Source organism: Felis catus, chromosome B3, assembly GCF_018350175.1.
Source record: "Felis catus isolate Fca126 chromosome B3, F.catus_Fca126_mat1.0, whole genome shotgun sequence".
Taxonomy (NCBI): domain Eukaryota; kingdom Metazoa; phylum Chordata; class Mammalia; order Carnivora; family Felidae; genus Felis; species Felis catus.
In genome coordinates, this window is record NC_058373.1 from 116,757,426 (window position 1) to 116,784,975 (window position 27,550).

At 42.6% G+C, this 27,550-nt stretch overlaps 1 protein-coding gene across 18 annotated transcripts in view; it reads left to right on the top strand.

Moving 5' to 3' along the window:
- Nucleotides 1–27,550, top strand: part of SIPA1L1 (signal induced proliferation associated 1 like 1) — a 370,694-nt gene that overhangs the window by 229,783 nt on the left and 113,361 nt on the right. For 15 of the 18 annotated variants that reach the window (XM_045060144.1, XM_045060146.1, XM_045060143.1 and 12 more), the window contains one exon: nt 9,800–11,599. In XM_045060144.1, coding sequence (XP_044916079.1) covers nt 10,102–11,599 — 1,498 coding nt within the window. In that variant the 5' untranslated portion in view covers nt 9,800–10,101. Of the gene's footprint in view, nt 1–8,782; nt 8,929–9,799; nt 11,600–27,550 lie in introns of all 18 variants that reach the window. The other 3 variants (XM_045060148.1, XM_045060147.1, XM_045060145.1) reach the window with 1 other exon arrangement.

Genomic DNA, 27,550 nt, shown 5'->3' on the forward strand with positions numbered 1-27,550 from the left:
AGCAAATTGTTGCAGAGCATGTTCTGGAAGAACTTCTGGCAGAGCTGACAGGATGGGAGTCTGGGAATGAGGAAATTTGGCTTCACATACGGGCTTTGCCCCTGGCCATTTGCCCCTGGTGAACTTCCAGTTTCTGACCCTGAGATACCACATGTGGAAAATGACAGGTTTGGACAGGGTTTTTTTTCCTCATAACTCACAATTTTAAATTCTGAATGTAAGCTCAGAGAGGGGTACCCTTAATTCGGGTTCAGTCATCCAGTAGATCTTTATGGAAAGGTACCACGGTTGTCTAGGGCAGACCTACTTCCTGCTGTGACGGGAAGGAGAAAGCAGTCTAGGGACAGGTGCCACTTAGTCTTGAATTCCAAGCCTCAATCACACAGTAACAGGGTGGCAATTGAGGGGCCGTGAAGCTTCCCAAAAGACAAGTGGCTTGACCACTGTAGCATTTTAAGAAAGTTGATAATCAGTATTTTTCTCCTGCTAGATGTAGAGATTCGTACAGGAGTTTGTTTTCAGAAATGGGGCACCTGGGTGGCTCAGTCGGTTAAGTGTCCGACTCCTGACTCTGACTCAGGTTATGATCTCACAGTTTGTGAGATCGAGCCCCATGCCGGGCCCTGGGCTGACCTTATGGAGCCTGCTTGAGATTCTGTCTCTCCTCTCTCTGCCCCCCACTCCCCCGCCTCTCAAAAAAAAAAAAAAAAGGTAATAAACATTTAAAAAAACGAATAACTCAGGCTATGAAGGGAGATGATTTTTCTTTTATAATGTGTATTTGAACTAATTTTCTGCCATAAATTCTCTGCCAGTCGAGTATTTACTGAGAGCTAGCCCCTGGTGTCACACACAATCTACTTACCTCCCTGAAAACGGAGATACTGCTTCATAGGGTGCTTGTGAGGACTGAAGACATGAACAAGTGTTGGAGAGAGAAGTGGAGGGGAGTCCTGCTGCTCTGGAGCCCTGTAGGGAGAGCTTCTAGCCAGGAATAAGGGTAGGAAGAAACAGACAAATAAAGCATCTGCAATCTGTATTTAAGGAAATGCTAAAGCAGTGCGGGGTGATTTTGTTTTAATTTTTTCTTCTAAGTCTTGGTCCTTGGGTGGTATTTTAAAATCTGCTAAGTGTGGGGTGCCTGGGTGGCTCGGTTGGTTAAGTGTCCAACTTCGGTTCAGGTCATGATCTCATGGTTTGTGGGTTCAAGCCCCACATTGGGCTGTGCGCTGACAGCTTAGAGCCTGGAGCCTGCCTGGGGTTCTGCGTCTCCCTCTCTCTGCCCCCCCCCACCTCCTCCCCGCCAATGCTCTGTCTCTCTATCAAAAAAAATAAACATTGGGGCGCCTGGGTGGCGCAGTCGGTTAAGCGTCCGACTTCAGCCAGGTCACGATCTCGCAGTCCATGAGTTCGAGCCCCGCGTCAGGCTGATGGCTCGGAGCCTGGAGCCTGTTTCCGATTCTGTGTCTCCTTCTCTCTCTGCCCCTCCCCCGTTCATGCTCTGTCTCTCTCTGTCCCAAAAATAAATAAAAACGTTGGAAAAAAAAATTATAAAAAAAAATAAATAAATAAACATTAAAAAATTTTAAATGTGCCAAATGAAATATGGTTACTGTTGATATTCATCATGATTTAAAATTGTTTGGATATTAGGGTTGTATACAGAAACAACTTTATGTTTATCCGTGATTCTTACTGATGCTACTTTCTACTCTAAGTTGAATTTACATGTGCTTTTTTCAAGTGCACTTTCTGAAATTTCTTTTTAGAATATAAATATTCAATTGAGAGAACCACAATATGTTTATTAAAGCCATTTGTGATGTTCTATCTTACTGAACCCACTGGATTCCCGTACTTGTTCCAGGTAGATTAGAGGGACTTGAGGGTGGAAACATTCCCTCTTTGGCTCCCCCTGGGAGGGTGACTAGTATAGTGCAAAGCACCAGCGGTGCCCTGGCCCAGGTCCACGTTGGCGACCTGACAAGCTGTCTTAATGATGTGGGTTCTCGGCTGCTGTTCATTGTGTGTGGATCAAGGGTAGCTTTCATAGCTTATGTAATTTGAATCTGACTTGATACAGTTCAGACCGTCTCTTTCCCTTCTGTTCCCAGAGGGGAAAGTCAATACTAGTAGAGTCTCCCTCCTCAGGTTAAATATAGTGTTGGTTTCCTGAGCCATCAATATCTCATAGCAGAGCCCAAATGGGGACATTTGTTACATTTAGCCTGAATCTCTGCAGAAAGAGGACTGTGGCGACAGGTAAGATGTCTGAACGTGGGAAAGTAGAAGCGTCCTAGGAAAGGGGACATGTGATGATGGCTGATGGCTCAGCCTCACCCTGGTTAGGCAGCCTCACCTGGGTTTTCAGTCACCACCACCTGGTGACAAGGTGAAATGGAGGCTCTTTGGGCTGCAGGGCATTTTATATTGATACTAAATACAAAGAAATCATCTGTAAATGAGGAAGTTTAGGCAGTTGTGTTAATCATCTGTATGAAGTAATCAAATTTGTAAATACTACTGATCTTCTCATCTTTAATACTCTACATTTCAGATAGCCCTCTTTGATTTCATTTAAGTCAGGAGATTTAGTGCAAGATCATCTCCGGGGAAGGACCTAACATCTGTTGAGCTTTGACTTGTTCGGTGATTTGCGTAGTTGGAGCTTTAAAGAGGGCAGTAGTTTATAATTAGGAGTCAGAGTCAGAGGTGTGTTCATCGTACTACATTCCCAGGTCTTTTTTTTTTTTTTTTAAACAACAGAATGATGGGTTTATTTTTTTCCTACATTTTTTCTTCTGATTACTAAAGTTACATTTGCTCATTTTAGAAAACAAATAGTACAAGTACCAAGAAAAAAAAGCCCAGAAATTAGTCTTTTTTTTTTTTTTTTTAGCATTTATTCATTTTTGAAAGGCAGAGAGAGACAGAGCGTGAATGGGGGAGGGGCAGAGAGAGAGGGAGACACAGAATCTGAAGCAGGCTCCAGGCTCTGAGCTGTCAGCACAGAGCCCAACACGGGGCTTGAACTCACGGACTGTGAGATCGTGACCTGAGCCGAAGTTGGCCGCCCAACCAACCCAGCCCAGAAATTATTCTTAATCCAACTACCTAAAGACAGGCATTGTAAATCCTTTGGGGGAACTTCTTTTGGCTTGTTATGTAACTTTTTTTTTTTTTTAAAAAGCAAAATTTATAATGTATATACAATTTTGTTTGTATTCTAGATTATTCCAATATTGGACATTCTTGTCCCCAATTGCATTCCATAGGATGCACAATATAAAAATTGTTCTATTTTTTTAAAAAGTGAATCCATGGGTCTTATCAGTTAAGAAATCTTAGTTTAAATAAACGTTGTTTTTTTTTTTCATGTAACCTTGAATCTACTAAAAAGTACTATTATGTCCTAAGGGAGGTGATACGTAGTGTGTCCCTGCCGTATTTAATTCTGGGACCCTTTTTTGCGGATTGATAACTTGCAGAGTTTGAAGCACCATTTGGGGGAGCTGCCAAGGATTCCCTTCTGCATAGGAGACATTTACTGGTTGTTCCCATTTCTGACACTCCCTTTTCCCTCGATCATATTTGGTAGGAAGTGGTTTCGTACCAAATCATATTTGATAATCAGCTGTGCAGTAGTAGATTACATCGTACAGTACTGATGAATACAATTTTTATGTTTTTAAATGAATATTAATGTACAAATTAGTACATGAAAAACATACACTTGCTCCACTGGTCTGGTCTGGTCTCTTATATCCTGGTGCCAGGCATGGAAATGCTCAGTGCCCCTGATGAGTGGGTACACTCCAATTTTCCTTGAAACTGTTCAGGGGCAACTGGGTGGCTCAGTCGGTTGAGAGTCCAACTTCGGCTCAGGTCATGATCTCGCGGTTCATGAGTTCGAGCCCCGCGTTGGGCTCTGTGCTGACAGCTCAGAGCCTGGAGCCTGCTTCGAGTTCTGTGTCTCCCTCTCTCTCTGTCCCTTCCCCACTTCACACACTCTCCCTCTCTCTCAAAAATAAATAAAAATTAAAAAAAAAATGTGTTCATTTCCTGCACCTCAAACACCTGTTGTGTTTCCTCTGATAATTCTGAGTCACCGTTCCCCTTCTACTTATTGCCTTTTACCCTACTTTATACCTCTGTGTTTCTACCATTGAGCTCCTCAGACCTAGCCCTTTGGCATTATATTGCATATTACATAAGTCTAATCATGTTTAAGTATAAGAGATAAACATTCACACTTAACTTCTCTTCTTATTTTGCCAGCTGTTGAATCATTTCCCTACCCACCAGTAACTCCGCCACGAAACTTGGGCACCTTCTTTATTCTAGGCTTCCGTTTCCGCCATCAAGCTTTCTGCCGAATTTTGTTGTTTCCTTCACCCTCCGCTATACAAAGGATCTTCCAGCTTTAATAGGACTTTGAAAAGTAACTTTTTTCAGTGAACTTTTTTAGTTAGGCGGTAGGGTAGGAACCAAATGTTATTTTTCCTTTTGGTTCTTGCTCTGGCCTAACAGACACATTTTAAATTGCTTTCTTATCTCCAGATTCAAAGGTAACTTCATCTTATTATATAGGTTTTGCATTTTATAACTTCTTTACTCGCTTGGTTAATTTCAGGGTGTTTTTGAATCTACTTTGTCTCCATCAGTGGTCTCTTATTCAGATAGTGAACATTTGGAGAACAGGAACTGGATTTGCCAACCCCGTTTTTCCCAATCCTTCCTGCTTTTTGTTGAAGGGACAGAACAGAAATGAAAGAAGGGAAATTCCTCCCTAAAAAGTTACATGCTGATTCATAAATCTTAAATTCTACATGACCTTGCACTGAGATGTTTGTATGTGTTACAGGCTCGCTTCAAAGACTGAGACAGCCCTTCCATCTGAGATGTTACTTTTATGCAATGTGAGTGAACTTCAGAAAAGCCAGGAAGGGATGTAAAGAAAATAGTTTACCTTATTTGGTTGTCCTAGTTAACATAATGTTCAGGTACTGTGAGGTTATAATTCTATTATAAAATAAGCTTCCTATTACATTCTGAAGTATATTTATGGGCATTACTAAAGAATATTTATGGGCATTCTAAATCTATATATACAACTTTATACACTATTAACATTGATACTTTCATAAATACTCAAATTTCATAAGATAATATTTCACAAGTACTAGTGGAGAAATCTAACAACATCCCATTTTGTAATATGGACGTATTTGATGAGAAGTGCTACATCTTTTTGGTGAACATACCATATTGTGTTGTAAATTATTTCAGGGAAGAACTATAGTTATTGGTTTTTTTGTTGTTGTTTCTGGGTGTTTTTTTTTTTTTTTCGTTCCCACATCTTCTTATGTAGCCTCTAAACTATTCTTTATGCCCTTGGCACAAGGAAAGTTTCTCGTGTTGTTCCTTTCGTTTGGTTCCTTCAATTATTTATTGTTCTCACTTCCTTACCACTCATTCATTTCTTGGAAAAAAATTATTTTTCCATTTTTCTGGTAGCTAATTCATTATACCAACTGGTAAATAAGGAAGATATCAAATGAGTACTTGTATATATTTTATCTGGAGTTTAGGGGAGAGAGTCATGAGTAGGGATTTGGAGGTAACTGCACAGGGATTATATTTAAAAGTTCAGGGGCGCCTGGGTGGCGCAGTCGGTTGAGCGTCCGACTTCAGCCAGGTCACGATCTCGCGGTCCGTGAGTTCGAGCCCCGCATCGGGCTCTGGGCTGATGGCTCAGAGCCTGGAGCCTGTTTCCGATTCTGTGTCTCCCTCTCTCTCTGCCCCTCCCCCGTTCATGCTTTGTCTCTGTCCCAAAAATAAATAAACGTTGAAAAAAAAAAAAAAAAAAAAAAAAAAAAAAAAAAAAAATAAAAGTTCAGGTACCTATGATGTCACCAGACCACACTGGCTACCATGCAGCTATCTCCTCACGTAATTCCATTATTTGGTCTTCATTCAGTTGCAGAGGCAACTATGACCCAACCAAGTCAACAACACCCTGCTTCCCAGAGTAATATTTTTACCTGAGTATACTCGTGCCTACTATCTTATCCTAATGGATTCAGTGCTCCCATACATCCTAATACTGATACCCTTTATAGCCCCTTCCCAAAGTATGAAGGATGGTAAGAGAGGCCAGCCAAAGCCAAGGATGCCATTCTGGAATCACTAACTGTTCAGTGGAGTCCACTAGCGATACTGAAGAGTGACCAAAAAGAGAAAGGCAAGAGAAAATGAAGAACATGGTTATCAGGGAAATCTGGAGAAGAGAGTTTTAGGGAAGAGGAAGGGGTCAAGACTGTGAATGTCTCAAGGAGCCAGAATCAGAAGGACTGTTTTTACACCTGTAGCTTCCCTTGAAGGGAGAGATTGTTTCCTCAAATACCCTCTAGCAACAAGCGTGTGGTCAGTGGTCAGAAGGAAATTCAGAAATGCTGGGGATGATTTAGAAGAGAGGAGGAAGCGCTTTTTCTGGAAGATAGATGTCAGGAAAGGATGGCAGGTTACGTTGTGATAGACCTTGAGTGATGAAGAGACTTTCCCAGTAGGATTTGAACGCATCTTCTTGTTTTCTAGAATTTGCAAGAAGTCACCGAACTAAACAGTGGGGTTGGTTGCTAAGTGGATCTTCCACTTACGTTCCAAATAGTACGTAGAGGTGGAAAATTAAATGTGTAGCAAGGAAGTTTTTTTTTTTAATTTTTTTTTTTCAACATTTATTTATTTTTGGGACAGAGAGAGACAGAGCATGAACGGGGGAGGGGCAGAGAGAGAGGGAGACACAGAATCGGAAACAGGCTCCAGGCTCCGAGCCATCAGCCCAGAGCCTGACGCGGGGCTCAAACTCACGGACCGCGAGATCGTGACCTGGCTGAAGTCGGACGCTTAACCGACTGCGCCACCCAGGCGCCCCGCAAGGAAGTTTTTATACAGCTGACTCTTTCAACAGATGGAGGTGATGTGCTATAAATTAGTATTGTTCCTCTATTCAAATCTTTTGCTTTTTACTGTATTCAGTGATGCTTAGGCAGGTTTGCTGATAATTAAGAGAATTGCTAATAATTGTCAGCATATGTTTGCTTTTCCATCAACACCAAGGAGTAGGCTTTAGGTGTTACAGATCTGTCATAATATTACACACATAGTTGAAATTTTTATTTTTGACTAATTTAACAAATGTAAAACATATATATATATATTTCTACATATGCTAGTCTTGTGTCCAAAGTTCATATTGCACTGAAAGGGGTTTGATGCTATAAACAAGGATGGGGAGAAAGGGAGGGAGATGGGGCTGGGAGGCAATGAGAATAGGAAAGAAGGTCCTGAGGACAGAAAAAATCTGTTATTTAAGTTAGTTGTCTGTCTTCAACAACTTGGTTTTGACAGGTCATTAAACTGTGGGCACTCTCTCTCCCTATGTGCCCATCTCTATTTTGAAATTGACAGGAAACATTGCATTGTTTTATAAGACGTAATGGGAGTCTTGGCATTTCTTTTAAACTGCAAAGAAATTTTTATGAAATATAAGATTTTTTAAAACTCATTAAAAAACCTAGGAAGCATGTGAGATGGTTCCGAAGAGGAGGTCTGTAGTAGACACAGCCAAGCCTGGGCATTTCCAAGTCAGTTCTATTTATTGTCTTTTAGGGCTGCCTTTCAGTTTCCTCCTACAATGGATAGAACTTCACATCTCCTAAAAAAAGACAGTTCTGCAACAAACTATTTTCTAAGGGAAATGAAATGTGACAAGAATGTCTTTTTTATCACCGTGGCATTAGTGCGTTGGCCTTTTAGAGACCAAAAGCTCTGGGAATGGTAGATTTATTTGGATTTCTGTGAGCTTGTGACAAATGTTGAAAGCATCTGATTTTTATAAGAATCTACTTAGAATTGTGCTTGATGCTAGTATATTCTTTGTTTGAAAGATAGTTCATTGAAATAAACAGTCTGCCCCACCCCCAGTTACAAAACAGCTCATAAATTCCAGCTTTGGTTGCCTAAAGATTTTTTTCTATGGAGATGGGCTGGAGGTTACTTTGCATTTTGGCTCAGTTGGCTGGTTTCCCTCCCATCTTAGGAGGAGCACTTCTTAAACCTCAGCTGTGGCCACATGGGCATACCCGGCGCCTCTGGAAGCAAGTTAGCACGTTATTCCACTTGAAGGCTTACAGTTGGAGAGGAGCATGCGGCGTTTTGAATTGTAAAGGAAATCCTAGCAGTCTGAGGGCAGAAGTATATCGAAAGCTCAAAAGCCAGGTTTAATTAGGTGGCCGTGCAAAACCATTATTCCCCATCACAAAAGCCGAGGAAGAGGAGCCAGAGTGAAAACAATTGGCGCTTATCGGCCGGCGGCCCGCCCCAGCCCATGAGCCCAGCTGGAGCTCAGCCGGCCCTGCATTCTGCAGGCAGCGTGCAGTTTTTGAAACTCCCCTCAATGTTCCAGCCTTTAAATAGCAGCGAGTCTTCTCAAACGATGCTGCGTACTGCAGGAGAAATTAAAGCGGCTGCCTTGGAGGCAGGAGGCCGACTAGCGAGCTGCTTAATTATCGTGGAAGTAAGTGCTTGTTACCGATGAGCGGAGTGCAGCGAGCGCGGGTCGTCCCCGGGGCGTCTGCCGTGATTTGTAGACAATGCAGCCCTGTCAGCGCAGTGCTGGTTCAGCAGCATCCTTCCAAACATGTATTTGGCAAGAATTTAAAGGCCACCTCTTGTGTAATCCGTGGAGCCCTGGAAAAGGGTCCTCTGCCTTTATTTTCAGGATGTACGCAACCACGCGGGGTTTTGCACTCAGCATGCGTGCCTCTTGCCTCCCGACTGACGGGCTCACAAGGAAGTTGGTGTTCTTCACCCATCACCTGCAAGGATGCTAACACTTCTCTGTCGTCTGTCGGGGAATATGGACAGGTCTGTCCAGAGCAGCATTTTGTTGCTGCTGTCTTCCTAAATCAGCACCGGAGGGGCGGGTGGGGGGCGGGGGGAGAATGCAGCGCGTAAGGAAATGCAGGCATTTGGTTAATTAGTGGAATTATTTCCAGCTTCAAGAGTAGACTAAGGAGAGCTTGAGAAGGGGTGGTGGTGAATGCGGGATCCATCCCGAGATACTCCTTGTGGGGGTAAGTAATAAGTGAGGGAAATACAGAGGAGTGCTAATGGGTATAATGGCTCCGGGAAAACCCTGCTTATTTTTTTCTCTATTGTATTTGCTCTTGCCAACTGTCTTAAGCATTTGTAAAGAACCAAAAAAAAAAAAAAAAAAAAAAAAGCAAGTAAGGATTTCGAGATACAGAAGGTGTTAAAAAGTGAGTATTGCAACATACTCGATAACGTAATTTTTTGTCTTGTTTAAAAATTGTACACTGCTTAATTATCGAACTCTGTTGGTTATGTCTCGAACTTCTGGTCAGCACAGTGGTGGGTTCATGATGCTCTACATTATTGGAGGTCGTTGGAACCTGTGCTTGGTCTGTACTTGGGGTAGGAGCTTTGATGTCCTAGAACAAGATCTCCATGCCCCTCCTCTTACAGGAAACAGTTCAGTGAAGCTCAAGTATGAATAGTCTTTTAAAATATATATCATTTAAAATAATGGATGGTCTTGAATGCTTTCACTTTTCTTCCTTTCAAACCTGCTTTACTAAAAATATGGGCTGTGAACTGCAAACCACAATCCATTATTGAGTCTTTTATTTTCTTTCATGTGTCTGCTTTTAGCAGTTGCATATTTATTTTTAGATGTATTTATCAAATGCTAATCCTAATTGTCCTTCTCTTTTAGGGAAAGCATGGGATTATGGCAATCACAGAGTCCTCGTAATACAAGTTCCATTCATTTTTTTCTGAAAGACAGCTGTCTGTTAAAGTGAAGCAAAGGAACTATTGTGGATTATAATGTTTTGAAGATCTGGATTGTCAGAGGTTTGGAAATAAGGCATCATTTAACCTTTTAAATGAAAAAGATTAAGATCTCATGCAACTGCTATATTTTCTGGAAACCATTCTCCAAAAGGGAAGTGCACATTTAAAACTTAGATATGATGGTCCTTTGTACAGGGATTTGAGTCTGATTGCTTTTACATCATGACCAGCTTGAAACGGTCGCAGACGGAGAGGCCTGCTGCCCCCGAAAGGGCCTCGGTTGTCGCCACAGATGGCGCCCCTAAAGTCCACACTGACGACTTCTACATGCGACGCTTCAGGTCCCAGAATGGCAGTTTAGGGTCCTCGGTCATGGCTCCGGTAGGGCCGCCCCGAAGCGAAGGGTCTCATCATATAACCTCGACCCCCGGAGTCCCCAAGATGGGGGTTAGGGCTAGGATTGCGGATTGGCCCCCGAGAAAGGAAAACGTCAAAGAATCTAGCCGTTCAAGCCAGGAAATAGAAACCTCAAGTTGCCTTGAGAGCCTGTCCTCCAAAAGCAGTCCTGTGAGTCAGGGAAGTTCTGTTAGCCTCAATTCCAGTGACTCAGCCATGTTAAAAAGCATACAGAACACACTGAAAAACAAGACGAGGCCGGCGGAGAACATGGACTCCAGATTTCTCATGCCTGAAGCCTACCCCAGCTCCCCTAGGAAGGCTCTCCGCAGGATCCGTCAGCGGAGCAACAGCGATATCACCATAAGTGAACTTGACGTGGATAGCTTCGATGAATGTATCTCGCCCACATACAAGACTGGGCCATCACTGCACAGGGAATATGGTAGCACCTCTTCAATTGATAAGCAGGGAACGTCCGGGGAAAGCTTCTTTGACTTGCTAAAGGGCTACAAAGACGACAAGTCTGATCGAGGTCCAACTCCAACCAAGCTCAGTGACTTCCTCATCGCCAGTGGGGGCAAGGGCTCCGGTTTCTCCCTGGATGTCATAGACGGGCCCATCTCCCAGAGGGAGAACCTCCGGCTCTTTAAGGAAAGGGAAAAACCACTCAAGCGCCGTTCCAAGTCTGAAACTGGAGACTCGTCCATTTTTCGTAAGTTACGCAATGCCAAAGGTGAGGAACTTGGGAAATCGTCAGATCTTGAAGACAACCGGTCAGAAGACTCTGTCAGGCCCTGGACATGCCCGAAGTGCTTTGCCCACTACGATGTCCAGAGTATACTATTTGACTTGAATGAGGCCATTATGAACAGGCACAACGTTATTAAGAGGAGAAACACCACCACGGGGGCATCGGCCGCTGCCGTGGCATCTCTGGTCTCCGGACCTCTGTCCCACTCGGCCAGTTTTAGCTCCCCGATGGGCAGCACGGAGGACCTGAATTCCAAGGGGAGCCTCAGCATGGACCAGGGAGACGATAAGAGCAATGAACTTGTATTGAGCTGTCCGTATTTTCGGAATGAGATAGGTGGAGAAGGCGAAAGGAAAATCAGCCTGTCAAAATCAAATTCTGGTTCCTTTAGTGGGTGTGAAAGTGCCTCCTTTGAGTCTACGCTTAGTTCCCATTGCACAAATGCAGGAGTGGCGGTACTTGAAGTGCCCAAGGACAACCTTGTGTTGCATCTGGACAGGGTGAAGAGATACATCGTGGAGCATGTGGACCTGGGCGCGTACTATTACAGGAAATTCTTCTATCAGAAGGGTGAGTAGAGCTCCTTTGCCATGATGTATGAAGTAGTTAGATTTGCTACAATTCATACCTTTTTGCATTTCTGAGTTACTGCCTCTTTTCAGCCATAAAAATGTATATTAAATATTAATGGTTTTTTTAATTTAGTGGATGCAATTATAGCCTTTGTAGAAAAGACTTGCTTTGTTACCTTGAGAGATAAATGTCATAAAGTTGAAAATATTTTAAATACAGTTTTGTTTTGTTTTTTAACTACACAAACCATCTTAGTGCTGCCTTTTCTTAGCAGTCTTATGCTTAGTACAGAACCATTTCTTTTCTGCCTCAGTGTTCTCATCAGGAAATGGGACTTACACATTCCTATAACTTTGATAGGAATTTTAGTGAACATTGATTGTGTTATTTGGCAAAAGTCACAGAGCCAATAAGTTTCCCGCAGGAATCAAATCTAGGTCTTAACAGATTTGAGTAGAAAAGAGTCTGGAGAGGTAAGGACCCTTAAAACATTGGTGACTTCCTTTGTAGTCTTTCTGGTGTTGTGGGGGGGGGGGGGGTACATACTGCATACAGTGTTGGATTGTAAGGCCCTGTGATTCATGGAACAGTAAGTAGTTTCACTGAAGTCTTGGGAGCTGTCATTGTTTTTGAGCCACGTTATTAATTGAAGAGTGAGTTTAAGTCATACGAGTGCCCAAGCTGAGAAACCAGCTGCTCACCAAGGGAGGACCTACACCGGTGATCCATTAGCTAGGTCAGTAATCTCGGCAGCCCTGGTGAGTGGCCTCCCTGTATGCAGAGTACCGGAGCAGCGCTCTGACTTTCCACTTCCTGCTTTGGGGTTTTTGAATCTTACTTAGATTCATTCTTCCGAATGAAGTTCCGCTTCTAGTACTCGTCGTAACTGTGTTACATTGCTCACGTTAGAATCAAACTTACCATGAGGTATTACATGATAGACCCTATTCAAGAGAGTTTGTTGGCCAAAAGAGTCTTGTCTTGTTGCTAAGTATCCGGGTCCTCTAAGTATCTGTGTCATTGGTATTTGACACTATGCTAATGAAGATCCCATTTTCATTTTTAAGCAATCTGTGTTTTCTCAGAATAATTTTATGGAGTTCAGATTTTAGAAATCACTTCTTCATTCTATACTGTCCGTTAGGGTACAAGGTTTTTCAGTGTTGCCATCTTAGCATTTGGGGCTGGATAATTCTTTGAGGGGGCTGGCCATCCTGCGGGCATTGTAGGATGTAGGAGGGGTCAGCAGCAGCCCTGGGCTCTGTACCCTAAATGTCAGTAGGTACCCCTCCCCCAGTTGTGATGACCTAAAATGTCTCCAGGCATTGCCAACTATCTCTTAGGAGGTAAAATTGTATCTAGCTGTGAGCCCCTGCTTTATTGTACCTGGGGACATTTCCCACAGGTGTTTCTTAGTTGTCTGTTGGTGGAGGCCATCTTGCCAAAAACGGATGCATCGAGTCCAACATAAGAGAGAACATACCAGTTATAATTTTACTTATGTAGTAGTAGGCACTTTTTCTTATTAGGCAGTATAATAATAGTAATAAACATTTTTGAGCACTTACTATGTACCAGAAACTTTTAGTACGCATTTGGTGTGACCTGCATTTTCTCATTTCAACGTCTAAATGCCCACCGAGGTAGGTACTGTTAAGGATGGCATTTTCCAGAGGAAAAAACTGGGGCTGAAGTGGTTAAGTGAACCTAAATGGTTCAGCTGATGTGAGCTAGTGATGTGGGAGCCAGGATTCCACTTCTGGTGCATCTCACCAGCGTAATGTCCTTAACCATCGTGTTCTTCTTTCTACTATATTAGACTGTAGGGAAGGAGTATGTTTTTCCATTTAAATCTGGTAGAAATTTGTATGGGATAAAAATTTGGGCATCTGTATTCCAGAGGAATCCAGATCATAACACTTCATAAATTTAAAAGCTACTAATTCAAAGTCATTTCTGATTTGAAGCATGGAAAATACCCTCTTACCCAGCAAAATTGGGACTTGTTAATTGAAAATACCAGTTAAAAGTAGGGAACCTTTAAAATGTTATACATGCTTAGAATGTTTTATTTTCACTCCACTATAAAAATGTACTCGGCAAACTCTTGTGAGGCCAAGGGCTTTTCTTTGACAGTGATTCCACTATTTTGAATTTTACATTGCCTTAAAAGTATCAACCACAAGGGCTACAACAGACCTTAGCAAAGCAGTCCAATCTTGCAGAATCTTAGGTTTCATTTTTTTCCTCCTTTTTTATAGTTGTCTTGCCCACATCTAATCCAATAGCTTTCTTTTCTTTTTTTTTTTTTTTTTTTTAATTTTTTTTTTTCAACGTTTATTTTATTTTTGGGACAGAGAGAGACAGAGCATGAACGGGGGAGGGGCAGAGAGAGAGGGAGACACAGAATCGGAAACAGGCTCCAGGCTCCGAGCCATCAGCCCAGAGCCTGATGCGGGGCTCGAACTCACGGACCGCGAGATCGTGACCTGGCTGAAGTCGGACGCTTAACCGACTGCGCCACCCAGGCGCCCCCCAGGCGCCCCCCAATAGCTTTCTTTTTAGTGACTTGCTGTTATTACGTCTTTCCAGAGCCTTCAGTTTAGTTTTTAATAGAAACAAGATTTATCTTTATTAGTACTCTTATTCCATCAGTTTCCATAATATTTAATTAAATTTCATCATTACACTAACAAGTCGACTGGCATAAACATGTTTGGGAGGGCACAGCCGACTCTTCGTCAGCATGAAGTCCAGCAGGTGGGAACAGAGTGTGCGTGGCCCTGGAGAGGGCCTGCCCGAGGCCTGGGGCATTCGTCATTGTGGTGCGGGCAGGGAACTCAGCAGGAGTTAATCCAGGAAGTCAGTCCAATGGGAGGCCGTTTTGGAGTGCCCGCTGTGTTTTCTTGGGCCACACAACTTAGAATTTTCAAATCGGGCAGGTCGTTTGTCACAGTACGGTGATATCTGACAAATTATGGCTCTCAGTAACCTCATTTGACACTGCAGTTAAGCCCCGAAAGTGTAACTGTGTGTTAAAAAAGTTAGGTGATCGCTATACTTAGTCACCCTATAGATTATAGTTAGACAAATAATTCTCTTATAATTTTTACTACACAGCTTGGTGCGCTGGGATCAGCGCAGTCATCGTTTTTTCCTAATTTCCTAATCGGAAACTGGAAGCGAGTTGTCTGGTTGAAGGAGTACATCTGCGTCAGATGTAGGTTGTCTTCTAGCAGCGGAGTGTGGCGGTACTGACCTGGCTGTCACTCCAGCCTCTTCATCACCAGATATTTTCCGTTCTGCTGTTTAATGCATTCCTGACTTCACTGTGGCTAAGTCTTGGCGGGGGGCGGGGATTCACTTCAGTGAAGGATACTGGGCCGTTGACGTTCCATGTAAATTTTAATTCTATTTGGCTCATGAAACTGCAGTCACTTTTTCTGATGTCACACTGTTTTTAAAAATGTCATTATTTTGCAAATTTAGACTTGAGAGGATATTTGGCTCCACCAATGTAAGCCATTTCCAGTGCTGGAAGGAGGCTGTACCGATGGAGGAAGGAAGCCCACCGTTTGCACTTACTCAAATAAGCACCGTGCCATCAAGGTGCTACCCCCCCCCACCCCTTTCTCTTGCCCCCTCCTCTCTGCTGGTTTGCTAGTGCGTGTGGGACTCACCGAAGGTTAAATGACACTAATAGCATCGTTAACATTTATTGTGTTACTAATTGTGCTTTATGCGGACTCGGACTTGGTCATTTAATGCTCTTAGGACCCTGAGGTGAACGTGTCGTTGTGCTAAGTCCAAGTGACACAACCAGGCCTTCCTGGAGAAACACAAAGTAGGCAGTAGGATAGCATTAAAATTAGTCGGGTCACCTCCCTTCTGAGCCCACGTAGGTATTTTGTGTTTAGTTTTTATGTTGCTACTATGATCAAAATACCAAGGGAGTTTGTAAGTGGAAGATACTGTTAAAGAAGTTACCCTCGTGGCTTGTTGAAGAGGAGACTTTTCCTAGCCATCACTCACTTCACTTTTCTGTGGTCATACGGGACTTTTCCAATCTTGCACTGAGTGTCTAATTGTCCACGAGGCCTGTCCTTCCTGAATCTCAGTCAGGGTGATGCATATATGGAAAAGAGTGGCCTACAGGCTGCCTTGGCAGTGGTGTTTCTCACTCCATTGGTCAACAGTGTTGATTGGCTTGTCTCTGTGCCAGGTGGGGTGTCCCTCTCAAAGTCCAGTGACTGGAGACGTGTGGTGGGGAAGGGCCTCTCCCTACTGCCCAGTGCCCAGGAGAAACTGCCATTGTCAGACCTGAAGCTCACCTAAGAATAGTTTCCCACTCCCGATGCTTGTGTACCTAATTATTCTTCTGATAACCTTAAGCCATCATATTTGATGGTTTTTATCGTTTCTTTTCCTTGCCCTCCACCTCCACCTTTCCTCACCCCACCACACACACACCTGTTTGCACACATGCACACACATGCATGAGCACACACACACAAATCAGTTCCAGCAGAATGCTGGGCCCCAGATCTATCAGTTGGTCGTTGGAGTTCAGTTGTTACTGTAATGCCCAGTTTTCTTTATAAGAGAGTGAGAGGAAAATCATCAACCATTTGTTAGATGAGCATCAAGTAGCAGTTCTGGTGGATTATGGTGTGGATTATATGTATAGATCGTCATGGACCACCATACAGCAAAGCTTATTAGAAAAATCTGTGCTTAGTTTGTTTTTTTAATCCTTCTATAAGTTGTGCGACATTAAACTTGACACAAGTTGGGATATCTTATAATTCAGATTTCTTTAAGGATAGTTATGCTGTTTAGTGTTTTGATGTGGATAGTTTTATTCTTCAGGGAAGTGATAAGCCCGAGTCAACAAGTCTGCTTTACTGAACCATGTTGTGCTCTGTGTTCTTGAACTTCACAGTCAATCTGGGCCAACATTAATGAGGAAAGATTTTATCCATGTATAATAATTCATTGTTTTAATATCCTTGTGTTTTGTCTTGACTGAGATCACGTAAACTCTTATATGATTGGTCTAAAGTTAGATCTCTAATTAGGTGACCCTTTCAGGGAGATTTGGGGCACTAAATTTTTTCTTGAGCTAATGCAGGAGAGTCATTTGCTGTCATCTTTTTATCTGCTCAGGGCTTCCAGAAGCCAGGAGGCCATTAGGTATGAAGGTTTGTATGTTTGCTCCTTTGAAAACAGTCCTCCTTGCCTTTCTTGGCTGTGATCGCCTGAGTTTTAACACAGATTCACAGATTCTGAACTCTGCTCCACAAGGCATTGAGGATTCCCTAGTACCTGAGTCATCTCCGCTCCGAGGAGTGTGGAAGTTGGTTAAGAGGGTATGTGCCCCAGATACTCCTCCCTGTGTTTTATTTTTAAATCAAGATAAACCATCAGAAGGCCACATTTGCACAAACACTTGACCTTATTCAAGGTCATCTTTTTAAGAGCCAGTCATATAAAAACAAAATTTGCTGTTGCAGTAAAACTGGCGATGAAGCATTGCCCGTTATGTCATTCTTTGGCCCCTTTGGAAAGTTCCATGTGAGAAATTTGTTTTAGGAATTTGATGCCAGGACCTGTTTTCTGGTAGCTACCAAATGCCTGCTTTCTGGGGATACGTATATTTCATTGGTTTGCTTATTTGGTTTCTTTGCTGTGTCCTCTGTTTTAACTTCAACTCCCAAGACAAAATTTGATTGTCACATATACAGCCTTCATTACTAACACATTTGTTTTCACTTGCATCTTTTATTTCTGTTTCAGTAGCATAATTTATGTATTTCCTTTATCATTAATGACCTCAAAAATTTATTTTTGGAAAGGATAATTAGCATACATACATTTCTCTCCAAATGCAACCCCTGTCTTCCCGGGCTTTCTCCTCTGTTCTGGCTTCCTTTCTCCCCCGCTGTCCCCGGTTTCCACCTGGATGGCTGTCGAGTTGGCTGTGCAAAGCCCTGCATACAAATGTTGACTTTAGTTTTTCCTCCCTGAACAAGCCTCCCTCAGCACCTCCCTCTTGCTAGAAATGCCACTGGTATCGTCTGTCGCTTGGATTTGAAGCATTGCAGTCTCTTTCTTGCCTCGTCTCCCTTAAGCTCCCCTCCGATCAGCTGGCAAGGCCCCCTGAGTCCTCCTGGGACTCTGCTAACTTCCTGCTCTCTGTGTCCTGTTCCCAGTGCTACAGCTGTACACCCTCATTGCCTCTCGCCCAGGTTCTAGCAGAGGTGTCTCAGTCTCTCCATCTCTGTCTAGTCTGCCCTACTCAGAATCCAACCTCTTGCCTTTGCCAGATACAATCTAACCTGGCAACAGCGTAAATTTACATCGTATTGTAAATCTAATCCTGTAATGAATATACTGGGTAAGTTGAGTCCTCCAAGATGCAGATGTGACCCCCTGACAGGAAAAAAAGAGCAGAATTGAACAAGGGGAGCCTCAGACCACAATGCAGATCTAGCGAAGTCATGGTCAATGCAGTGGAGTGAAGAATAAGCTTTAGAGGAGGTCCTGTGTTGGGCAATACTGGCCAGGCCCTCTTACCCCCAGCATGCCCAGTTTGTGGATGGGGGCTGCCCAGAAAGAGAGTGGCTGGGCTGGAAAACTGTGAAGATTCAAAGATGCTACAGCCAGAGCCTTTCAGCTGTAATTGTATTTCTTGCGGCTCATTTGGTTGCAAGCCCTTTCCGGAAGGGAAAGTGCCGCTCATCTGTGGCTGCTATATACACATGAGTGCCTACATGATGCTTGGCAAGGCTTTGGGCACTGGAGTGGTAAGCAAAACAGACCACCTTCATGGAACTTACATTCTGGTGAAGGAGACCGACAATGAATAAGTCACATAAAGGATACGCATGCTTATGGTAAAAATCAGTAATCTAGAAGTGGAGAAAGTAATCCCTCTCCTAGTTCCAGTAATTTGGCTTGTAATCTTCTATGTTTTTTCTTACACACACACAAATTCATTATCCTAGTTAGTATTAATAGGAATGTTCTTCATATTTTTAAAGTAGTTGTAAAAATCAACAGGTACACATGGGGCACCTGGCTGGCTCAGTTGGTATAGTGTGTGACCCTTGATCTAGGGGTTGGGAGTAGAGCCTACTTGAAAAACAAGTACACATTTGTATCTTTATTCTTTGATTCAGTAATGGTATTGATTATGCCTCTAGTGTGTGCCAGCTACAGTGCCCGGCAGAGAACAAAAGTGCATGTACCTGTCTTCATGGTGTTTACAGTCTGCCCTTGGTGACCTTGAGACAAACAAGAAACCATCAAGCATTATTTTTCCCCCCAATTTCAACAAATATTTTTTGAAAATCTACAATTTCTTTGTTCCACTTGCCTGGAGTCCCATTTAGATGGATGGTGGAAACTCTGAATTTATCCGCCATGTCTTTCTTTTGTAATTTCAGTTTCTTTTTCATTTTGTTCTATATTTATCAATTTTATCTCCCAGAGAGGGGATTGGTATACACCTGTCTGCATTCTGTCATCTAGGCCTGCCATTTTATTTCAGCCAGTTGTATTTTTAATCCCCAGGATCCCACTAATTTTGTTTTTTTGCAGTTATTTTTCATAATTGCTCATCCTTACTTTTATATACCTCACCTCTCTCCATTGCCGTCCATTAGAAATTTCTTCTCCTGAGAAATGTTTGTTCTGTGTTTCTCATTTTTCTCTGTCGTGCTCTTCCTGGTTTTGCTTAGTCGTCTGGTGGTCAGAGTCCTGGGAGGACCGGTGTGGATGGCAGGCCTCCCCACAGTGCGGTGCGTCCCTTTCCCCAGCAGGCTTCCCTGGACGTGGACAGGGAGGACTGAGGGCTGGCACTGGAACGGCAGTGAGACCTCCTAACGTGCAAATGTCCCTGTAGCGTGAGAGGGCGGTGACCATGGTGCAGGATAGGAACCGTGGGTGCCAGAGCTGGGCCAACTGTATCGTGCTCCGTTTCTGCATGGAGCTGCCTTTCCTCCTCCACCCTGGCGCAATGCGTGTCGTGTTCTCTTCCTCTCTCAACCGCCTGGCAGGCTCCTGCCTGTCATGGGTTTGTGATGCTTGAGTTGCCCCCTGCTCCCCACCACTGCCCCAAGTCACCCTGTGCCCTTGTTTCTACAATGCTCTGGTTCCTAACCAGCCTAAGCACTCCTTGAAGGCAAAGTCCCCAGATTAGGGAAGCTCAGTAAACGTTCCACAGTTGAACCATGTTTGGTGCGGATGTGAAGTCTAAGATTTATTGAGTCGAGTGTATCCTGTATTTATAGCTTCAGGGAGAGGCTGTGAGGGCCCTCTGTGCGCATGACCTTGTGTTCTACTGCAGACGCCGGTTAATATGTTGCAGTTCCTTTTCCGCTCTTTTCAGGAAATGAGACCACAAACAAGTCTGTGTGTGGTCATGGTGGTTTAGTGGAAATTAACCAGGACCACCAGGTGATCCCCACAGGCCCAACACACCGGTATGGAGACTGAACTTTACTAATGTAAACTGTAGTAGACGCAACTGATAGATGCCAAAATCAGTGGGTGACAGTTGGGGAGAAGGATTGGCATAATCTCAAAGTGTATCCCAAAGATACTTGTACTGTCTGGCAGGTGCCATCTTAATGGAGTGAATCCAAGTCCATTATCATGAACCACATGAAGTGGTGGTGCGCTGAGGTTACATCATTTCTGTGGTTCTCTTGCCCAAAGTACATAACTTCAGTCCAATCACGTGAAACCACCAGACAAACCCAGTTGATTGGTAAGTACTTTTCAAAGGTGTCAAGGTCATGAAAGACTGGTAAACACTGAGGAACTGCGACAGACTACAGGGGACTGTGGAGAAATAACTAAGTACGATATGGGATCCTGAATGGGATTTCGGGACAGAACAAAAAAAGGGCATAGTGGAAAAACTGGTGAAATTTGAATAAAATCTTTAGTTAATGGGATTGTACCAATGTTAATTTCCTGGTTCTGGTAATGATACCAGATGTACCGTATGTAGAATTGGAGGAGGCTGGGTCATGGATATATGGAAACTCCCTGTACTGTTTTTGCAACTTCTCTAAGTATAAAGTAACGACGATGAAAGTAAAAAACCAAAAACCTCAGGTGAAGTCAGTTACTGGAAGCTACCATAGGAACCATCCGCATGAAATCTAATGCTTACCCAACTTGCTGCGTCCAAGTGCAGCAAAACCACCACCATGCTTACAGATTTCCATATTCCAAAGAACTGCTATACTCTGCTGTCTCAAGGAAGGAAGGGATCTTTAGCTCTGTTATTTCAGGACAACTTGATAACACAAAATAAAAGCCTGTCGCCTGTTTTCCAATGCGTACCTCATTATAACTGTAGACACCCAGTGAGCCCTTCATCCTGAGCTCCAAAATCAGGTGCTCCAGAAATACTTGCTCTGTTGTATCAGTTCCTTTCCTCAGCTTTCTGATGGAGCCGCTCCTCTGTACATAGTGGCCATTCATCTGAACTTTAGGGCAGAGAGAGATCTCTAAGTGCATTGGAGTCAACTTAGAAGCATTTGATGGTAGAGAAGCATCAGCAGAAGCCACATCTGTTACCTGGTAGACAGCATGTGTGTGGGCTGTGCCATTTTTTTGAGACACACTGCATTGTCTCTGACCTGCTGAGCAGTGGTGACTTCTCCCTTGACTGCATTTGTTGCTGTCTCTGAGGGACGTTATTCCAGATCTTCAAAAGCATTTTTATGTAGGAAGATGCCTTGCAACAATATCCCTGGTAAGGAGGGACAAAGGATGTTTTAAATATAAAAAAGTGTAGTTATACACAGGTGTTTCATTGTTAATTTCTCTCCTTTGAATGCTATATTTTTTTCTGAGTTGGCATTTGAATTAGTGTTAACATGAAAAGTAAAGAATTACACTAGTATGCACCCTTTAACTTTAAAGTTTTTTTTAACACCCATTGGCCATTTGCAAACCAAATACATATTTTTATACTTTAAAAAAATCTTCCCATCATAAAAGTTATATATATATTCGTCATAAAAAAATTAGTAACTATAGAAAATTAGAAAATTAATCTTACAGGATTGCTAGTGATTTTGTCTCATCTTTTTAATACATTCCTATTCATGTTTTCAGTAAGGTAGAATCATTAAATACAGTTTATATATTTCTTCATCGTTCTGCAATTGGCTGTGCCATCATTTATTTAAAGTTTTCCACCTATTGCAAATTTCAGTTTTCCAGTTTTTTAATTTTTTTTTTTTTTTATTGAGAGAGAGAGAGAGGGCATGAGTGAGGGAGAAGGTCAGAAGGAGAAAGAGAAAGAGAGAGAGAGAATCTAAAGCAGCCTCCACCCCCAGCACAAAGCCCCCACATGGGGCTCCAGCTCACAAAACATGAGATCATGACCTGAGCCAAAATCAAGAGTCAGACACTTAACCGAGCAGCCCAGGTGCCCCTGGTTTTTCATTATACATATTGTTGACATCAGATGTTCCTAAGTGTCTCTCCCGCCCACCCCCCACCATTGACCTATTTGGCAGTTTGGCAAAACCTATGGATTCTTGGAATAATGTTTGTTTTACTCAAATTAGAATAATGCTTTTAGGGGCAGCTCAGCAGGTTAAACGTGTGACTTTGGCTCAGGTCATGATCTCATGGCTCGTGAGTTTGAGTCCTGTGTCCGGCCTTGTGCTGACAGCTCAGAGCCTGGAGCCTGCTTGGGATTCTGTTTCTCCCTCACTCTCTGCCCCTCCCCCCCCCAAATATAAATAAACATTAAAAAATTTTTTTAAAGAATGTTTTTAAATATATAAGATAAAAATACAAAGTGTTTAAATACAAAATGTTTATTTAAAATTTAAATGTTAAAAATGGTAAAATACAATAGTGTTTAAAATTTTGTAACATAGCAATAAATGTGTTTCTTATGCATTATTAAAAAGATCTAGTATCGGGTCTGATAATTTTCAAAGTAGTGATGAGCATAACTGATATTTTGATATGCCTGCAACAACTATAATGTGATATGAAAATATCGGGAGTTTTTTTGATGTCAAAGTCACATGTACAACTAATATTACTGTAGTATGTTGCCTGCATTTATAATGGACAGAAATGCTACATTTCATTTAACAGCTGGTGAAAATAAAAATTTTTTTTTTTCATTTAAGTTCATGGGCCCCCTGATTTCTATCTATAGATAAGATTAGAAACCTCTGGCCAAATATAAATGATCTTGTTATGTAACTTCCCCCCACAATACCCAGTTATTTCCATAAGGTAGACATCTGTAAATCAAATGCTGTGGCCTTTGCGGGGACCTTGGTTTTTATTGCCGAATTGCTCTTAAGAAAGCTGAGCTCAGAGGGGCACCTGGGTGGCTCAGTCGGTTAAGCGTTCGAGTTCAGCTCAGACATGATCTCACAGTTCATGAGTTCAAGCCCTGCGTCGGACTCTGTGCTGACAGCTCAGAGCCTGGAGCCTCCTTCACATTCTGTGTCTCCCTCTCTCTCTCTGCCTCTCCCCCGCTCATACTCTGCCTCTCTGTCTCTCTCTCTCAAAAATAAATAGAACATTTTAAAAAATTTTAAAAGAGGGGCGCTTGGGTGGCTCAGTCAGTTGAGCATCCGACTCTGACTCAGGTCATGATCTCGTGGTCCGTGAGTTCAAGCCCCGCGTCGGGCTCTGGGCTGACGGCTCAGAGCCTAGAGCCTGTTTCCGATTCTGTGTCTCCCTCTCTCTCTGCCCCTCCCCCATTCATGCTCTGTCTCTCTCTGTCTCAAAAATAAATAAAACGTTAAAAATTTTTAAAAGAAAGCTTAGATCAGAAAGGTCTGACTAGTATGTTTAATCTTGTGTAGTTGAACATTTTCTTGCCTACTTGGAATATTTATAGCATATATTTTTTAATATTTATTACAGGCCCCAAACATTTTAATTTCATCACTAATGAGATTGAATTTTCAAAAATATAATTACTGGCTGTTTTTCAGAGATAGTGACCAATAACCCCCCCCCCCATTTTGATTGTTACTCTTTATTTTCCTCTGGTTTCAAATAGAGTTTTCTTTGAGCTTTTTTCCCCTTTAATCATTTTGCTGCAGTTTATTAATGTCAACATAACTTTGTATTAAAGTCTACCTTTTATTGGCAAGTTAGGGGGCTAGTATGGGCTGCTTAGTGTCACATGCACTTTTGAGCGCATTTGTGCTTAATTTTGGCAAGTTTGGCAAGTAGACCACCCTACTTTTTAAGAGCTACCTGTGAAAAAAAGAATTGGAACTTCAGAGCACTGTGTACTTTGTAAATGTGCACAATTACTCTTATGCAACAATAATTATAAGCTTAGTGGAGTGCTTTGGGACAGAATTCTGGCATGTGGCCAGTCCTGTGTAAATGTCCACATCCATTACTATGACCTGCTTTTGATTATGATGCAAAGTCCTGGGCTATTTAGTTCTCATGGAACCTCCGCCCTTTATAATTAGGATGAGCCCTTTGGGGACCAGAGACTGAGAATCTCTGAGTGGTGCGCTTCTCGGAAAGAGCCATTCTTCAAAAAGTTGGCCTCTTGTTACCGCTACTTTGCCAAGCCTATGTCTCTCATTTTAAAAGCCGAATATGCTGCTGTTGTTTTTCTTCTTCTTTTTTTAAAATTCTCCTAACTTTAGATCTGTCTTTAGTCTTATTAAGATGGATAAGTTGCACGAAAACAAAACATCTGAACAACTTAAACCCAAGAGGCAGAGATGAGCCGCTCTGCAGAAGCATGTGGTCCAGTGAGCAGGCTTCCAAGTTGCACCCAGATTCTCCAGTAGAAGTGTCAAGGGTCAAAGTTCAGGTCGACTGCACTAACAGTGGCACACTTGCAGCCCACCCAGTAGACTGTTTCAGCAAACAGTGGCTTAAAATACTGAATATGGAGAAATAGTTTCAGTTGTCAATGGTTCCATTCTCTGACTTGCTGACATGTAGGGAGGCCCAGGTCTGTCAGCTCAGCACAACTATCTTCAGTGCCTCCTGCTTGCTGCAGGGACTTAAGGTGCCTTTTCTTTTCTTTTTTTTTTTTTTTTTAATTTTTTTTCAACGTTTATTTATTTTTGGGACAGAGAGAGACAGAGCATGAACGGGGGAGGGGCAGAGAGAGAGGGAGACACAGAATTGGAAACAGGCTCCAGGCTCTGAGCCATCAGCCCAGAGCCCGACGCGGGGCTCGAACTCACGGACCACGAGACTGTGACCTGGCTGAAGTCGGACGCTTAACCGACTGCGCCACCCAGGCGCCCCTTAAGGTGCCTTTTCTAGAGAAAATGGGAGGGTTTTCGCTTTTCCTTCTGCGTAGTCAATTAGGGTGACTAAGGTTAGAATATGAACATTTTTGTGACTTCAGCGTATATTGCTAAGATGCTTTCTAAAATGGCTGGAATCAATTCACAGGGCCACCAGCAGAGTATGAACGTGACAGCTCAGCTCGGCCAAGCACCAGTTTTCACTTCAGAGATGTTGTTGCTAGTTTGTCAGGTGGGAGATAGCAGCGAAGTTTCGTTTGCTTCCCATGTCTTCGATTCGCGTTTATCACATCTAATTTCCCTATTTAAATTTCTAAGTTGACAACTTTAAGGAAATATTTTAAGTTTACAAATTATTTCTAGAAAACAAAAATGTATTTTTGTTCATAATTCTACACAGTGCAGAGTATGCTGATCTCCCTAGGGAAATGCACAACTGAAATTGTAATACAAAGTCCGCAAGTATGAAAACCACAGGAACAGTCCAGAAAGTGCTGGTTGAAACCCTGTAACTCTTCTGATTGTATTTTCCTTTCCTCCTTTACAGTTAAAATACCGGCCCCCCCCCCCCCACCCCCACCCCATACACTTGTTTTACACTCAGCTCATGACCAGGTGATGTGACTATACTTGATCTAATTACTGGAGCTTTGAATTGTTTCCTATTTCCCCTTTCTAAGATTGTGAATTTTTTATTTATTATTGTGAATGTATCAACCAGAAATACAGTTATTTATGCGGAATATTCTAGTGATAGCAAAACTACCTGATTGGCACTTTCTGTATCATCCTTGTTAAAACTCCGGAACCAGAACTAAGAACTTCAGACTAAATATTCGTTTAGGTGTTAAATATGGAAAATGAAGACGGGGGAAGTCAACCATCTATGAGTAAAATGTTAATATCTCTCCCTTTAAACACAGTGAAGCCTTGCTTATGGCACATCAAGGAATAAAGCTTTTGTTTTTATACAAACCCTGTTTATTTTTTAAAAATCTGATTTTATATATTTTCAGAGATTGCTGATTAAGATGCTTTTAAGTAATCTAAATCTTTTCTGTTCTGGGAATATGAAACCAATCCAAAACCCAGGTGTTTTTAGTTTTTGGGGGTTTTTTTTTTTGCACACAATGCAGAAATTGCTCCTCTGGCCACTTAAGCAATTTGAGCTCAATAAAACTTTCTTTATGTATGATCTGGCTAGTCCATCCCTTAAGGCATCAAATTGTATTGGACTTTTTAAAATTCATAATATAGTATCAGGAACTTTGGGGAAGATAATGTTAATATCAAATGGCTAAAAAAATGAGCTTTGGAATCAATATAAGATCATATATTTGAATTCTGGCACTGCTTGCTGTTTGCTATTTGTGGCTGGACAGTGACTTATTCTCTCCAAATCCTAGCTGCCACATCTGTAGAAAATAAGGAAATATCTGTATTTTCATGGTGGACACGAATATTAGGTAGAATGCTTGGCAGAGCACCTCAGTGCACGACATGATATCATTGTAACAGAATGTGTGCGGTATTGGGTTTGGCACTCCAGTATGCTGGCACCAGAATGTCACTGCCTTGTGTATGTCAACTCATCTGTCAGTAGGTTTATCTACCCTACTTGATTGTCCAGTTCCTCTCCCCTTCCCCTCTCCTCCCTCAGACTTCATCGTCCTGAGTTCTCCCATCACACGCTTCCAGGCCTTTCTGTAACACTCATCCGCAACTCCCCCGCTCTTGTTCTCTCTCTTTCCCCTTCCATCCTCACAAAACACAAAGCTGATTTGTGGATCTGGCTGGAAGAGCCCTGTGGAACTGATGAATACGTCTGCCAGCTAAGGGTGTAGGTAGAGGGCTGCTAGGAAAAAATAATGGCACAGCCAGGGGCAGGTACCAAAGGTGCTGCCCAAAGCCTGAGGTGCTAAGACGAAGGTACTGAGCTTGAAGGACAGGTAGAGCCAAGACTGGCCAGAAGGACCAGATAGGATGCCTCTAAAAAGGCTGGTATTTTGGTTTATTTATTTTTGACACAGAGAGAGACAGAGCATGAACAGGGAAGGGGGAGAGAGAGAGGGAGACACAGAATCGGAAGCAGGCTCCAGGCTCTGAGCCATCAGCACAGAGCCTGATGCGGGGCTTGAACTCACAGGCTGTGAGATCATGACCTGAGCTGGAGTCGGATGCTCAACCAACTGAGCCACCCAGGCGCCCCTGGTATTTTGGTTTAAAGAAAAAAAATCAGAGTCATTTGTCTTAAGATCAAAGTTTAAGGACTCAGAAATTCAATTTAAGGTGACATACTCAACCAAAGTCCACTGCCAGAGAGTACACAGTACATTTGGATTTTGAACTGAATAAAGGTATGTTCGTGTAGAAAGGGTGTTTTTCTATACCTCTGTAATCCCTGGGAGCAGAGGAAACAGACAGTGTGCACAAAAAACAAGGCTCTTATTCTGAGAGTAAGTCTTACTCAAGTGGAAACACATTTTGGACAAGCAGAATCTGACCGTGATAGCAGTGAACTTAACTCAGGGAACTAGACCAGAATTCCCATCTATCCCATGAAACTGAAATGGAGGAACAAATGGAAACACTTGCTTGGAGCTCTTTTTCAAGGAAAAAGGAAAAAAAGTTTCTGCACCGACACACACGAAAGTTT